This window comes from Aedes aegypti, chromosome 1 (genome assembly GCF_002204515.2).
Source record: "Aedes aegypti strain LVP_AGWG chromosome 1, AaegL5.0 Primary Assembly, whole genome shotgun sequence".
Classification (NCBI taxonomy): Eukaryota; Metazoa; Arthropoda; class Insecta; order Diptera; family Culicidae; genus Aedes; species Aedes aegypti.
The window spans coordinates 3,065,214-3,081,589 of record NC_035107.1 but is presented as its reverse complement, the minus strand read 5'-3'; the positions used below and the strand labels follow the sequence as shown (position 1 = coordinate 3,081,589).

At 43.1% G+C, this 16,376-nt stretch overlaps 2 protein-coding genes across 3 annotated transcripts in view; both read left to right on the top strand.

The window, feature by feature from the left end:
• Nucleotides 1-526: 526 nt before the first annotated feature.
• On the top strand, nt 527-1,969 carry LOC5566217 (methionyl-tRNA formyltransferase, mitochondrial). The gene is made up of 5 exons (XM_001650570.2): nt 527-833; nt 895-1,101; nt 1,162-1,300; nt 1,362-1,524; nt 1,585-1,969. Exons 1-5 carry the CDS (start codon nt 652-654, stop codon nt 1,935-1,937), a joined length of 1,044 nt encoding a protein of 347 aa, XP_001650620.1. The 5' UTR covers nt 527-651; the 3' UTR covers nt 1,938-1,969.
• An 8,164-nt stretch (nt 1,970-10,133) lies between these two features.
• Nucleotides 10,134-16,376, top strand: part of LOC5566218 (sodium-dependent neutral amino acid transporter B(0)AT3) — a 28,134-nt gene continuing 21,891 nt past the window's right edge. For both annotated transcript variants that reach the window (XM_021838781.1, XM_001650571.2), the window contains exon 1: nt 10,134-10,763. The gene's annotated coding sequence lies outside the window, so the exon portion shown is untranslated. The remainder of the gene's footprint in view (nt 10,764-16,376) is intronic.

Sequence of the window (16,376 nt, the reverse complement as noted above, 5' to 3'; positions counted from 1 at the left end):
GTTCCATCGTCCAAAAAGAGATTTAACAAAGAAAATATTTTGTAGTACTCAACGGACTCGATCATATGGCTACCTTCTTACCAAAATGTTGCGACTGAACCACCCTGATGATGGCTTTTCATCAGATTCACGTAATCAGGTCTCAGATTTGTAGTAGCACTGATGATTATAACGGTGAAAACTCTTTTTTCTACTTTGGCGTTTGCTCCTATTTTATTAGAGCTTGCCGGATCTACAATCATTATTTTTGTTCGACGAATCTCGGATTTTTTAAAATGTTTGTCCCGGTAAAACCGAGCGCTTAATAAACAGCACACGGCGGTGCCGCAGTTGCCGAGCTCAAGTTAGTGTGTACTATGAAAATAAGTAAAAAAAACCTAAAACTTAGAAAAATATAAGTATATTTTTCGGATATCTCAACTTTGAATTGTTTAATTTAACCGTGTCCGTAAATTTTAATTGAATCAGAATAAGCGTGTACATTTTGGTTTTCCGTGCGTAACCTGTCAAAAAGCGAAGCTAGTTTTTCCCACCGTGCACATGTTACGTTAGTTTGTTTTGATCGTAAATCAGCTGTTTTCAAACCAATTTCATTCATACATTCTTCGCCAAACAGTCGTGTATCAAGCATTTTTCTTAGCATAAAAATTAATGAAAATTCTTAGCAGCATGTGCCGTAATATATTCGAGTTCCGTAGAAAACTGCCTTATTCCTATCGCACTGTACCGGTCCGCGAATGCAGTTCACAACCCAGCGCTTCCCGATTGCGGATTCTGTTCTTCGGAACGGACAACTTTTCGCTGCCCAGCTTGAAAGTCCTCAATGAAAGCTTGTAAGGATGATTCTGGAAAGTGACTAAAACAGAAGGGAATAATGTTTTACGGATCTTTCAGGAAGTCCAACGGCAAGGTATCGTCCCTGGAGGTCGTCACATCGTTCAAAGCCAAACGGAATCCATTGAGGCTGTATTCGGAAAGCGAACGGTTGCCGTTACATGATTGGCCTCTGCGAAGACCAGCGGTTGGGGAGGATTTCGACCTAGGAGTCGTGGTGTCATTTGGGCATCTTATTCCCGAATTGCTAATTTCTACGTTTAGATTGTGAGTGAATTATTGTGAAAATAGGTATTCGATATTTCAAAGATATTCATTCGATTCCAGAGGGATGCTAAATGTCCACGCTAGTCTGTTACCTAAGCTGAGAGGAGCTGCCCCGATTGTGCACGCCATCCGGAATGGTGACACGGAAACGGGAATCACTATAATGAAGATCAAACCTAAGCATTTCGATGTCGGAGAGGTAAATTTGAAACACTGAATCCTATTGGTTGCCCCTGTATTACAAAAGTCGTTTAAAACAGATACTTACTCAGAGACATGTCCCTATAACGGAGCATATGCTGATGCCGGAACTTCATAGTCAGCTGGCCGGAATCGGGGCCTCAACCTTACTCCATTGCATTGAGAATTTGGATCAGTACTACTCTGCGCTGAAAGCGCAGAATAGCCAGGATGCTACTTATGGTAAAATCGTCATTGTTATCTAACTTATTGCAATCTAGATAACATCCCAATTAATTTCAGCTCCCAAAATTGACGCACATTTCTGCGAAATTCGGTGGACTGAAATGACTGCCAAGCAGGTCTACGATATGTATCGGTCTTTGTACTCGTACAAACCTCTTACCTCGCGGCTGGGAAATGACCCCGTAAAAATTTTCAAGCTTAGTTACCCAGTGACGGAACAGGAAGCCCCGCTAGAAATAGGACACATTCAATACTGCCGGAGGACCAAGTGGTTACGAGTGGGCTGTCGAGATGGAAGCGCTGTACTGATTGAGCAGTTGTCCATCGGAGGGAAGAAAGTGATGAATGCTCAGGAGTTCAACAATGGATTTCTCAGTAAGTTGGCGCCAGCTGATAGGGTGTTACGATAGTTAGGTGAATAATAAAATAATAGTTCAATATAGAACGCCTCTTTGTGAAGATGACATTCTTCTTCTTGGCAGTACGTCCTCACTGGGACAGAGCCTCTTCTCAGCTAAGTGATTAATAACACTTCCACAGTTATTAACTGAAATCTTTATATGCCAAAGTTGCCATTTTCGCATTTGTATATCGTGTAGATAAGCCCGATGACATGAAGGAAGAGTTCTATGAGAGCCTGGATAAGGCCTACGGATAGTGCCCAAAACAAGACGTCAAGATAGTCATCGGCGACGCAAATGCGCAGATCGGGAAAGAAGATTTCTTCCGACCCGTCATTGGAACGGAAAGTCTTCATTCATTGGTAACGGAATAATGGCCTGCGGCTAGTAACCTTCGCTGCTGCTAGAGGGATTCGCACGAAAGAATATCCGCAAACACACCTGGCGACACCCGAGTGGCGATGCCTGCTACCAAATAGACCACGTGCTGGTTGATGGGTGACATTTCTGTTGAAGTTGATGCGACTGAAACCCCCAGCATGCCATGACTTTTTAAATGTATTTTTGAATTGCAATAAATTGAGTTAGTTATAATTTGACCGTCTAACAATCAGGTTGTTTTATTACTTTCGGTACGACCTACGGCCACATCCCATAGGTTATGGGCCATTTAGTAGAAAGTTCGAGAGAGTATTCGAGAAGAAAAAATTTCACCCCGTAATCAAGATTTTTCAACGTTCCCGGTATGGATGGAAGCATGTTCGGCCTGGAGAAATTGAAGAGCGGCGGCTACGAATGCTGGCAATTCAAGGTGGAGATGCTGTTGGTGCGCGAAAACCTGTGGAAACACGTTGCGGAGGCCGCCCCCGAACCTCTGACGGACGCGTGGCAGGAAGGAGACGCCAAAGCACGGGCCACCATCGTTTTGCTCGTCTATGACAGCCAACACCCGCTGATCCGGAACTGCAAGACCGCCAAGGAGACCTGGGAAGCGTTGCGAAAACATCACCAGAAAACGACGATGTGCACTCGCGTGTCGTACTTGAAAAAGCTGTGCAAATCTGAGTACGCCGACGACGGGAACATGGAGGGCCATCTTTTCCACATGGAGGAGCTGTTCGCAAGTCTCGCGAATGCTGGACAAGACCTGGAACCTAGCCTGAAGGTAGCGATGGTGCTGAAGAGCATGCCCGACTCGTTCGATACCCTGACGACAGCGTTGGTACTGTGACCGTTCGTTTTTCGACGAGCTGAAGCCAATTTCGGGAATTTCCATCACGCTGGCCGATGGAAACGAGACGTTGGTGAAAGGTGTCGGATCTGGGCGCCTGTTTTGCCAAGACGAACAAGGTAAGCAGCAAGAGGTAATCCTGTCCGAAGTGTTCTATATTCCAGATTTAGAGTCGAACCTTATCTCGGTAGGAAGATTGGTCGCCAAGGGAGCCGAGGTGATTTTCTCCAATCGCCGTGGTTGCGTTATCCAACGTGAATGTGCTGTCGCAGCGGTTGCGAAGAAAGCTGGTGGGCTATACCAGCTGGCTACCAAGCAGCGTGGTATGGTTGCGTCACACCACAATAAGGATTGCATCCATCACTGGCACCGCAAATTAGGCCACCGTGATCCTGATGCGATACATCGAGCGGTGCGTGATGATTTGGCGACTGGCGTGAGCATTCAGAAATGTGGCGTGTTCCAAACATGCGAGTGCTGCGTCGAAGGTAAAATAGCTCGGCTGCCATTTTCGAGAAAGGATCATCGTTAATCTGCGAAGGTGCTGGACATCATCCACACGGACATCTGTGGACCGATGAATACCGCGTCGCCGGGTGGTTCGCGGTACTTCCTCACGATGATTGACGACCATAGCCGATACACCGTGGTGTATTTCCTGAAGAAGAAGGCGGAAGCTGCGGATGTAATAGAAGATTACGTGAGTATGGTCAAGAATCGTTTTGGAAGATGTCCGACCGTTATTCGTTCCGACCAGGGAGGCGAATACAAATCGAAGCGTTTGGGACGGTTCTACCGAGAAAATGGAATCGCTCCCAGTACACGGCTGGGTATGCACCGGAGCAAAACGGAGTCGCGGAGAGGAAAAACCGGTCGATCGTTGAGATGGCTCGATGCATGCTGATCGACGCGAAGATGGGCTACGAGTTCTGGGCGGAAGCGGTCAACACGGCCGTTCATTTGCAGAATATGCTGCCATCGAGGTCCGTCGAGAGGACACCGTTCGAGCTGTGGTTTGGCAAGAAACCGGATTACGGACGATTGCACATTTTCGGGTGCACTGCGTTCGTTCACATTCCCAAAGAGAAGCGAAGCAAGTTGGCACCGAAGGCGGAAAAGTTGATTTTCGTTGGCTACTCGGACTGCCACAAGGCGTACCGCTTCATCGATCAAGCAACGAAGAAAGTGGTCATCAGCCGTGATGTACGCTTCGTGGAGATGGAAGACAACGTTGAGAACAATGATTCGACGTCGAGGTCACCGTCAGCGACGATGGTGGAGTACGAGTCAGTGCTTTCACAACCAGTTGTGGAAGATGAATCCGACGATGACGCGTCGGTTCAGGAGGAGAGCGAATCAAACTCCTCACATTATGATTCACCGTCTGAAGATGTGCTCGATGATGATGGCAACGAAGAAGAGAAGACGCCCCTCCGGCGTTCAAATCGAAGCACGAAAGGACAGCTGCCAGCTCGATTCCGGGAGACCACCGGTATGGCGCGCAAGTTTGTGGCGGAACCGCGAAGTTTCTCTGAAGCAATCAACGGTCCAGAGGCAGTACAGTGGCGTGCTGCAATGGATGATGAGATCAAGTCGTTGAAGATGCACGGTACCTGGAAGCTGGCGAATCTGCCTGCTGATCGCAAGCCAGTCAGCAGCAAGTAGATTTTCAAACGCAAGCTCGATGAGAACGGCAACGTTGCGCAGTACAAGGCTCGATTAGTTGCGCAAGGATTTTCCCAAAAGTTTGGCACGGATTTCGACGAGGTGTTTGCCCCCGTGGTGCGGCAGGTAACGTTGCTTACAATGGCCAGTCCGAAGAGCATGATAGTGAAACATGCGGACGTCAAGACGGCCTACCTCCACGGTGATCTGGACGAAACGATTTACATGCGGCAACCGCCTGGCTACGAAGTGGGTGGTGGAGGCGTCGTATATTTGCTACAGAAGAGCCTGTACGGTCTCAAGCAAGCGGGACACGTATGGAACCGGAAGCTGGATGGCGTGCTGAAGCAACTAGGGTTCACGCAATCAGCAAATGATCCGTGTCTGTACGTTCGGCAACGAGGCAAGCAATTCACCTATCTGGTGATATATGTGGACGATATGGTCATCGCTTGTCACACTGAGGAGGAGTACGCCGAACTGATGACAGCATTAAACCGTAGCTTCACGGTGACATCGTTGGGAGACATTCGGCATTTCTTGGGCATCCAAGTGCGACGCACCAAGAAGCAGTTTTCTCTAAACCAACGAGTCTACATTCAGAAGTTGCTGGAGCGATTTGGGATGACTGAAGCGAAATCGTCGAAGATTCCTTTGGACCCTGGCCACCTGCAACAAAAGGAGGAGAGTGAGAAATTGCCGAACAATCACCAGTACGCCAGCTTGATTGGTGGTTTGTTGTACGTGGCAGTGAACACCCGACCGGACATCGCGGTCAGCGTATCGATTCTTGGGCGATCGGTAAGCAACCCGTCACAGGCAGATTGGATGGAGGCAAAACGGATCCTCCGTTACCTCAAGCACACCCAAGACCACGAGCTTGTACTGGGACCAGGACGAGCAGTGATGGAGGTTTACGTCGACGCCGACTGGGCCGGTGATGCTAAAACTCGGAAGTCGAATTCCGGATTCCTGGTTACGTTTGGTGGTGGACCAATCCACTGGGCATCCCGGAAGCAAACGTGTGTTGCGTTGAGCAGCACCGAAGCGGAATTTGTGGCGCTCGCTGAGTGTTGCCAAGAATTGCAGTGGATCAATCGCTTGCTGAACGATTTTGCTGTGGACGTGACGAAACCGATTCGTATCCACGAAGACAACCAGTCTTGTATGAGGCAGTTGGAATCTGGAAGAATCAACAACAGGTCGAAACACATCGACACGAAGTACCATTTCGTCCGACAAATGAAGGAAGAAGGAAAGATCTCCGTTCAGTATTGTCCGACGGACAGGATGGTTGCCGACATGCTAACTAAGCCGTTGGCAAACCTGAAGTTGACGAGATTCCGTGAGGCAGCTGGAGTTCTACCGTCGAGGAGGAGTGTTGAAGTTGATGCGACTGAAAACCCCAGCATGCCATGACTTTTTAAATGTATTTTTGAATTGCAATAAATTGAGTTAGTTATAATTTGACCGTCTAGGAATCAGGTTGTTTTATTGCTTTCGGTCCGACCTACGGCCACATCCCATAATTTCTCAGATGTCATGGATGTCAGGACCTTCCGAGGCCCTAATATCGACTCGGATCATTATCTCGTTGTAGCTGAAATTCGTGCGCGGTTATCCAGCGTCACGAGTTCCACAACAAACAGAACGCTGCGCTTCAATATACAACGCTTGTCGACTGATGAGGTAGCTGCGCAGTACCGTCAGCGACTAGACGAGCAGTTGGGAAGAATCAACGTTGCTGGAGACGTCGACAGCCTGTGGGACCCTATCCACGAAGCTGTGACAACAACGGCGCGGGAAGTGATCGACACCGGTCAACGACGGAGACGAAACGACTGGTTCGATGAAGAGTGCCAGAGAGTGACAGACATGAAGATTGTCGCCAGAAGCCGTATGCTTGTGGCCGGTACCCGACAGAACAGAGAGCGGTACAGGGCAGCGGAAACCGAAGAAAAGCGAATCCACCGCAGAAAGAAAAGGCAGCACGAAGAAAGTGTGGCACCGCCGTGCGGGGTGACATTGGGCCTAGGGGGTGACTTTGACCGCCCTTTTCGATGCATCTCATGGCTAATGTGAGTGTCAAAAAACCAACCCATGACCATTCAGTGGCTATTTATAACGTATTATTGCAACATGCTACATTGTTTTTATTATTCGGGTTTTAGTTTGCTGTAAAAATCTTGGCCCAAAGTCACCCTTATGGACCAATGTCACCCCGCACGACGGTAGCTGAAGCTTAAGAAAGTATGAACCGGAATGATATGCGGAGATTCTATGCAACGGTCAATGGTTCGCGGCACAATACCGTACCAGTGCCCGCCATGTGCAATGACCGAGAAGGGAATTTGCTGACCGATAAAACGGCGGTGGCTGCCAGGTGGAAGGAGCACTTTCAGCAATTGTTGAACGGTGAGAATGGAAATGTAGCGAGGAACAGGATGAACATAGATGATGACGATCAAGCTGTGGACCCACCGACCATAGGAGTGGTTAAAAAGGCTGTCAGCGAGCTGAAGAACTGTAAGGCTGCTGGGAAGGACGAGATCCCGGTCGAGCTTCTCAAGCACGGAAGTGAGCAGCTTTACCAGTCGATCCACCGAGTACTGCTGAAGGTATGGGAGGACGAAGAATTGGCCACCGGCTGGTTGGATGGCCTCATCCGCCCTATCTACAAGAAAGGGCACAGACTGAAGTGTGCCAATTACAGAGGAATTACCCTGCTGAATTCGGCGTACAAAATTCTGTCGCACATCCTGTTTAAAAGACTGAGACCGCCTCTTCGTCGGCGAATATCAAGCTGGTTTTCTTGAGGGCCGTTCGACAACGGACCAGATGTTTAGCTTGCGAATGATCCTAGACAAATTCCTGGAGTATAACTTGCAGACTCACCATCTGTTTATTGATTTCAAGGCGGCGTACGACTCAGTGGAAAGAAATGAGCTTTGGCAGATTATGTCTGAAAATGGTTTTCCGGCGAAACTAATTAGGCTGGATGGTTCGAAATCAAGTGTTCGGATCGCAGACGAGGTGTCAACCTCGTTCGTGACGTTAGACGGATTGAAGCAGGGAGACGCACTTTCGAATTTACTGTTCAACATTGCACTCGAGGGTGCTATTAGGAGATCTGGCGTGCAGAGAAATGGCACTATTATCACAAGGTCATGCGACCTTGGCTTTGCGGACGATATAGACCTAAATGGAATCGAAAGCAGGTCAGTGGAAGAGGCCTTCGTACCTCTGAAGAGGGAGAGAGTGAGGATAGGCCTGACCATTAATTCTACCAATACGAAGTACATGGTTGCAGGTAGAGATAGAGTCAGGCTTGGTGGTGCAGAGGTAGTGTTTGATGGGGATGTGTTTGAAGTTGTTGAAGAATTTGTTTATCTTGGAACACTTGTGACATGTGACAACGACGTTTTCCGCGAAGTGAAAAGACGTGTTGCGGCTGCGAATAGGGCCTTTTACGAACTACGTAACCAGCTTAGGTCCCGCAGCTTGCAAACGGAAACAAAATTCGCCCAGTATAAAACATTGATTCCAGTGGCGATTCCCTAACCTCAAATCTACCTGTTCCACGAATATTCTTGAATTTCAGCAACAAATTTGCATGTAATGAGTAGAGATTTGTTAGAAAAGACGATTTCAATAATTAACTTTTTGATTTATAATCTAAATTTGTCGAAATAGCCATTTTTAGAGTCGTAGAACAGGTAGAAAGTGAGGTTACGAGTCGCCACTGATTGATTCTTCAGGTGGCTCTCTACGGGCACGAAGTGTGGACGTTGAAAGAGTAAGACCGGAAAGCTCTCGGTGTTTTCGAGCGTAAAGTGCTGCGGACAATACTCGGTGGGAAACTCGAAAATGGTGTGTGGCGCAGACGCATGAATCACGAGTTGTATCAAGTGTACAAAGATGCGAAAAAAAGATTGATTATACAAAAGAAAACAATCATCTAAGAAAAAGATAGCAACAATGTAAGAAAAACGAGATGAAAGAGACACATTTTTATGATGAAATACGCACAGAAAGGCGATGTAAGACAAAGAGCTCTTTCTTAAAGTTAGAAACCAGGCGTTGCAGATCTCGTTCTCAATTGATTTCGAACCACGATCAAAGCAAGCGAAGAAAACCATCGCATCTGTATCGGTCCATGATCGGCAATGATTCGCGCAAGTTGTAACAAGCTTGATAAATAGCAGTTGTGAGAGCCCCAGATGGAGAGTGATGATAAAACCCATTTTCATCGCATACTTTATATAGAGGGAGGGTTTTTCACTTGACTAGCATGATAAACAATTTCCGAACATCCTATAGAAATAGTGCTCGCTTCTTTGGAGCTTGTTGAGATGGTGTTTATCATGCATTGCTATCTCTCCGATACAATCAGAGCTGTAGCAGTAGACGATGAACAGATTCTCATGATGTGTTACGGATCATACTTGTTACAGAGAGCGATACTCTAATTTCCCTTAGAATTCAACTCCTGTTAGAGACGTTGTAGGACTAGTAAAACTATTAACAGAAGGACAAGGAAAACTGTGATAAGAGACAAACATGGAGAAGATGAAGGAAAGATGAAAAAAGAAGACAAAAAGATGGCGACGAAAAGATAAAGAGAATACGAAGAGAGGGCTAAGATAGACAAGAGGATGAAGATGATACAAAAAAGACGAAGTGAGTGTAGACGAGAAGAGAGAGAGAGAGAGAAAGAAAGATAAATGGTTTATTGATTCCTTGGGCAAATATGTTTAACTAGCGACAACACAGTGTCAATTAACAATAAATGCTAGACGACATTTAACGATTACGAAGCTCAAAACACTTCATTTTAAAGGTGGAACCTCCCAGAATCCTATGATGGCGGTCACAATGGCCGACTCGTACCTTTGGGAATAATAGTTTTTAACCTTACAAACGTCGAGCAGTTTACCACCGCCAGAAACACCACACTGATGCCGCGTATAAAACGCGATGTTTTTTTTTATCTTTTTTATTACAAGGGGTAAATCTGCAATCAGATCTCTGAAAAGGTTTATTCATCTGTGCTGTTCTCAATGCAACAGCATGACTACTGAAGTGTTAAGGCACCACCGTATCGCAGCCAATTGTCCCTGCGTTCCCCGGACGACACATGACATTGACAGTCACTTGAGTTCGATTGCCCAAACAAACGCCAGAATGTATTCTATACATGCAACTGGAGAACGGTATCAGAACGCAAAACGCGCGAATACTCCGCGATATCAGCGGAGAAGAGCGAGAGAACCTGTTGGGTGACCGCCATACATACATTCAGGCGCGAGAGCTATTTCTCCATTCAGAATTCGTCTTCCATTCATTCGTACGCTGGCTACTGAGCGAAAGCGATCGCTCAGGAATACGGAACGGATCCGAGACCTTTTTTCGGGAGTGACCGCGGACTTTTGTCGGAGGGCGGAATACCACTTAGCACTGGAGTGAGACTCCCAGGAATTAGTGTTTCAAAAGCCATCCAAAAAGTCATTAGAAAGGTGTGAGAGTGCATACAGAACGCCGTGGAAAACGGATTTGTGGGTGTGGGTTGTGGTGTGCGGTGATTAAAATTCTGAAGGATTACAAAACCCCGGAAGGAACTGAACCAAGGACGGCACTAGCATCGATTTTCCGCTAAATTGACCTGGCGTTGGCAAACAACACTCGAAGAAAAAGAGCATCCCCTTGTTCAGCAGTCATCTAGGCGAAAAGCAGTGGCAGTGGCGCTGAGCGTGTTACATAATTCTAGGGGTTGTCACCTTCTTGCGAGAGTGAATAAAGGAAAAGAGGAGGATCCGTTTCGCGTGTAGGTGGTTCCCCCGTAATTCGGGAGGTGGCAAATCGTCAATGGAAAAGCAGTGTGTATTATAAGCTGTCATTGAGCATCTTGATGAGGGTATTCATCGACTTCGCCAGTGACGGTAAATGAAAGAGTTTCAATTGAATTTTCTTCCTTCCTCCACCCACAATTATCGCGTCACAGCAAACTCACTCGCTGTTGATTCATTTTCATTGCAATGAAAGTCGTTTTAATCACTTTTCGTGTCATCCTCACATCAAACGATTTATGTTTATTTGTCGCTACTGTTTCGTTTATCCCTGAGTATCGATTTTTCCAGGGTGAGAAATAAACTCACCAGTGTCTATTCCCTGAACGAGAACTGATAATGGGACAGAAGCGGGAAAACAAAAGCAATGCTGCAATTCAATTCATATCCATTGGGATTCATTCAGTAGGCTTTGGAAAAAATAGGACAAACGTAAACAGCCTACTTAGAGAGCCGTGCAATACAATGCGAAAGAGAAACGTCCTATTTGTGAAGGATATAAGTAACAAATAGGAGATGGATGCTCGCCTGCTGAGTTGTCGTTCTTTCGTCCGGCTAGTGGCTACGATATTAATTGGATAGCTTTTAAATCCTTCCGTCTCAGCGCAGCGGTGGTTGGGATATGGAAAATTGTACGTTGTCTTGGCCATTTCCGATAGTTCCGAGTAGTGGCCCCATAGAGAGATTTACATTTTATGGATATAGGAATAATGTTGGCACCAACGAAATCTAGTTTTCAATTAATCATCAATAGTTAGATTGCAAACAAAAAACACTGTTTTTTTGTTGTATTTAATATTTTGACAGCTAAAATCTCACCCCGATTAGTGGAAGTATTTCACTAGGTGGGCTACAGATTGAGTGCAACGAACGAAAGTTAACTGTATTAAAAAGGAACTTCTTTTGATCCGCACGTAATACGATATTGCATAGGTACATAGAGTCAGTAATAGAACTATTCGCCGCAGAAAGTAATACATACAAATTGTATGCTACAATTAAGAACTGAGTAAACAGAAACATAAAATTACATATTGATGTAAACTTATCACCGGATTAATAGATCTCCGTTAGAGCAGAGAATAATTTTGGTAGATGCGCCACATTTCATGAACAAAAAAAAAAACAAAAAAAAACGGACTATGGAAGGAAACAATCGTTGAACTTATAGGAATAATTTACTGCGGAGTTAGAGAGTTTTACATTATAGATGTTGTAGAAGTGACAACTCAATTTTGAAAACAATAATTTTCTCTTATTTATTTTGAGATGGTGGATTAAACCTTAAAATGTCAAACTGTATATGAGATTTTTTTTATTCTTAAATTTACATTCAATTATTCTTAAATTATAAAATGTCAATCAATTCAACTGAATTTGCAGTAATTTTGCCCATATTTGTTCATTGTAGTCTTCCCATGAACAGGAACGCAACTTTGGTACCAGTGTATCAACACGGAGAAATCAGATTACCCAAAAAATAAGTTATTTTTACTCAAATTTGGGTAAACTGCATTTAGTTGTTACCCACGGTCGGGTTGCAATGTTGTCAAAAACAGAGAGAGACGGACCGACCCAGCGTCGAAGTTCAATGGAATAAGCTAAATTAGGGTTCTTTCTAGTTTACCTAACGTTAAGTTGTTTTAACCCATCACGGAGACTTCGAAAGGTAACGCTGGGTAGATTTTTTTTGCACTGAGTTGTTTGTTTTGCCGCTATCAAATGGAAACAACCTAATGATAGGTATATAGCAGTTAACCCAAATTTGGGTTATCCCACGGAAGAGCCGATTTGCGTCAAAAGAAGACAAAGTTGGGTTGATTTGCGGCTCCGTGAAACCGAACCCGGTACATGTGTACTTCGGTTCAAACTTAGGTTCAGATAATGACACAAAGCAGGCAGACAGGGAACGGTTGAAATCCACGCGGATAAATTTCTACGATCATATATGGTCGGTGTTCAGACAGACCGGGCTAGATAATATTTTGACCTTGTAAAGATACGCCATCGGCTCCATAAGTTCTTATTTTTCCTATGCAATTTTGTTACAGATGGTTCTTTAAATAAATAAGAATCAATATAGCAAAAAATAATGCAAATATCTTGGTATTTCTAATGGTTGAAGTAGGGTAACTGGTGGTAAAACGCGCCCTCTAAGGAAGGAAGCGGTTTTAGCTATGAAGAACATTATTATAAGCCTTTTTCTATTCATCATCTCATAGACAAACATGTTTTCTATCAAATGGTAGAAACAGACATCCATTTTCTTTTTTTCTGGAGTGTTTAAATCATTTTTTATAAAATTCTTGCTTATCTGCATTTTTATTTTCTGCGGGGTAAAACGCGCCACCTGATCTCGGCGTTAGTCGCTCGCGCGCACGCATGCGCAATCATGCTTGCAAATACGTTGCATACATAAGGGCGTTTGATCAGATGTTATAGGCCTATTCACATGACGTCTCAAATCAGCTGATCGGGAAGCACTTTGACAGTTCTTCTATGAAAATGACAGGCCCGCGTTAGCACCGGTCCTCCACCGATGTAAACAAATGCATAGACGGATCTGTCACATGAAAAGGCCTATTGTTCGATTATAGTATACACTGTAAGATCAAAGTACCCTTTAAAGGGTACAAAAGTACCCTCTTTGAAAGAAACTAGTTTAACTCATAAAAAGGGTAAAGGGCCTTTGCTCATTAAAGAATAAACGGCTTGTACGTCACATTAACGAGTGAATTTTACCCATTAGGGGCCGTCCATAAATGACGTAGCATTTTTTCACTGATTTTTTACACCCCCCTCCCCCTCGTAGCATTTCGTCACAAATGCTGATACCCCCTTGGAAAATACGTAGCATATCAAGCAACCCCCCCCCCTACAATTTTTTTTATTTGTTTTCCTTAGCAATTGGGTTAAAAAAAAAGTTGGATTTCAAAAGTTCAATTCAGATTTTGATATTAATTACTGACTGAAACGTGAGGATAATCTAACGAATAAATGTTTGATTTGCAGTAGCACTCAAAAGTAATTTGGAAAACAGTTTTAAATGAACTTTCCTGTTTAAGTTGTTGGCTAAATTGTATTACTTTTGCTGTTGTTACCATGAAAAATTAGTTTACAGCTGAAAATATAGAAAAAAGGAAAAATCTTTGATTGGATTGATGAAGCTAACAGTAACGAGTTAGGGTACAATAGATTTTATAATATATTGAAAAGAAATTTAGTTATTTTAGAGAATCGTTTTTTAATTATTCATTGTTAGGAAATAGATTTCAAGGAAAGTGATCAAGATAAGATATATTTGATTTGAAATGGATGTTGGTCATTTTCATCAAAATTCAAATCCATTTAGCAATCAGGTGCCAGATGTAGAAAAGATTACACTTGTAGTATTTGAAATGTTCAGAAAATCTTAGCGATTATTGTAAGTTATTCAACTTTATTGATATTTCAGCTTAACTTCATTATCGTTCCCCATACTAAAACAATCTTACACAAACTATAACGAAACAAATAAATACTAAAAATAATCTTTCTTCAAATTACCGAGTTATTAAGAAAATTGAATGATAGAACAATGTCGATAACACTCAAATCTGTTGTACAGGCTTTTCCATCAAGTTTTATTCAGGCTATTCCATCAAGAGCATTGATATATCAAAACAAATCGATGAGTTGATTGGGTGGAGATCTTTTGCAACATTGAGAGCACATTTCACGGAATGAATATCTTGTTTTAATATAATATTTGCCAAAACGAACACATGTTTTTTAAAGAAATATGCTCTAACAGAAAATATGAATAAAACTAAAACAATGTTTTCCAAGTCGTTAAAGCCTTGATTTTTAATTAATTTATCTATATTTAAATTTATTTAAAAATAATAAATTTACTATTACATGAATATAATGTTCACATCACTTTAGAACCCAACTTTATAAGTCAAACAATGAAAAAAGAAGTTTGATAAAAAAATAATTGTGTCATTTTTTCAGCGCCTCTTATTTTACCGACGTGATTCAAAATGCTACGTCCACTTGCTAGGGCCCCTCCCTCCCCCTCGTCACACATCGTCACAAATTCGTGAAGCCCCCCCTCCCCCCTAAAAAGCTACGTCATTTATGGACGACCCCTTATCCAAAAACATTTTTCTAAGAAACAGAGTAAAATTTACTCTATTTGAAATATAGAAATGCAAATCGATTTTAATGTTTCATTTCTAAGATAAATAATCAATTGAAAACTATGACCATAAAAACATTTTATTGAATTTAGTCCGATGCGGCAGCATTATTTATTAAAAGCTGACTTGCTGGCCTAGTACTGCTGCTACCGGAGGTTATATGCAGCGGGACAAGCATACGAGACTTGGCATCAGAACTCTCGAGCAAACATCCTGTGAAATTTGATTGTTTTCATAGTAAGAACACGATAGGAAAATCATTTGAATGCACATACCTTGAAATTACTGGCTGTTCTGGTTTTTATTTAATTGTTACGGGCTTGTGTACATAAACTATTATATCTTGTGCAGGATCTGAGGGAGAAGTTATTGTGCTCTGCAAGACAAATCCACGGAATGCGTTTATCTGAAAATCTCGATATGCCGTCGCAATGATAATAAAAATCATCAAATGTTTCAAATTTGGCAACTTTGGAACATTTGCGTACTTGCAGAACGGAACAAGCCTACTTGGAATTTGACGTTGCGTTTAAATTGCGCGCATATTATCTGCGCGTTACCGCCGCCGCCGGACGTGGATTTAAAATGAGCGCCGCAATAAACCTGTCCTTAAATTGCAAGGAAATTTTCACCCATTAAAGAGTAAATGGCCGGAATATTTTATAAGGGTACTAAACACCCATTATTCGAAAAAATAATTTACCCTTTATTTTGACGTCTTCATATATCAGAAAATAATGGGTATTTTTTCCACATTAAAGGGTAATGAAGAGTTTACAGTGTACATGCCGATTCGAAAAATGTGCATTTGTAAGGTTCAAATTGGCACGTAACTACAGCTTGGCATTACGTTTGCTGGAATTTGAATTCAAACGGCTGTTTTGGTGTTATGAAATAGGTGTGGCCGTTTTGCCCCACGAGTTGATTAAACTTTAAGTCCTTCAATACGCTTTTTAAGGATAAATTCAACACTTTTTTCGCCATGAATACAAACTATGGGAGTGCACAAGTCTATTCTCGGTGATAGTTTCAAAAGTTTTGTTATTTATCGTCCTGAAAAATGGCCTAGAAAATAACACAAAATTACAACGAAAACAGCGAAAAACGTTTTTTTGAGTTTTTCACGATTTTTGCCAGGAAAACACTTAAAAATATATATAGAGAAGCATTTTAATATATTTTCCATTATCTCTGGTGAAAAACAGCATCCCAAAGCACGTCGTTCGTTCAAAACAAGGGTGGCGCGTTTTACACCAAGGTCCCCTACATTTTCCTGAAAGCACAAAAAAAAAACACTTGGTCCAGTCTGGCTAAACACCGACCATATAAAATTTCTTGGTTCAAATCGCAAGACCCTTGGGGCTTGAATAAATGTTTTATTTAAGCAGAACAACCAAGATCAATACCTTAAATAACATTTGGCGGTAACTCTATGAAAAAACTAAGGACTTTACCAAATCATACAACAAGACAAGATAAGGGATCATGCACAAATTACGTCACGCTCCAAGGGGGGAGGAGG

Coding starts and splice junctions, on each gene's coding strand:
- LOC5566217 (XM_001650570.2), top strand. CDS start 652: ATGAAAATTCTTAGCAGCATGTGCCGTAATATATTCGAGTTCCGTAGA. Junction 834..894: donor AAAGTCCTCAATGAAAGCTT/GTAAGGATGATT, acceptor CGGATCTTTCAG/GAAGTCCAACGGCAAGGTAT. Junction 1,102..1,161: donor CTAATTTCTACGTTTAGATT/GTGAGTGAATTA, acceptor ATTCGATTCCAG/AGGGATGCTAAATGTCCACG.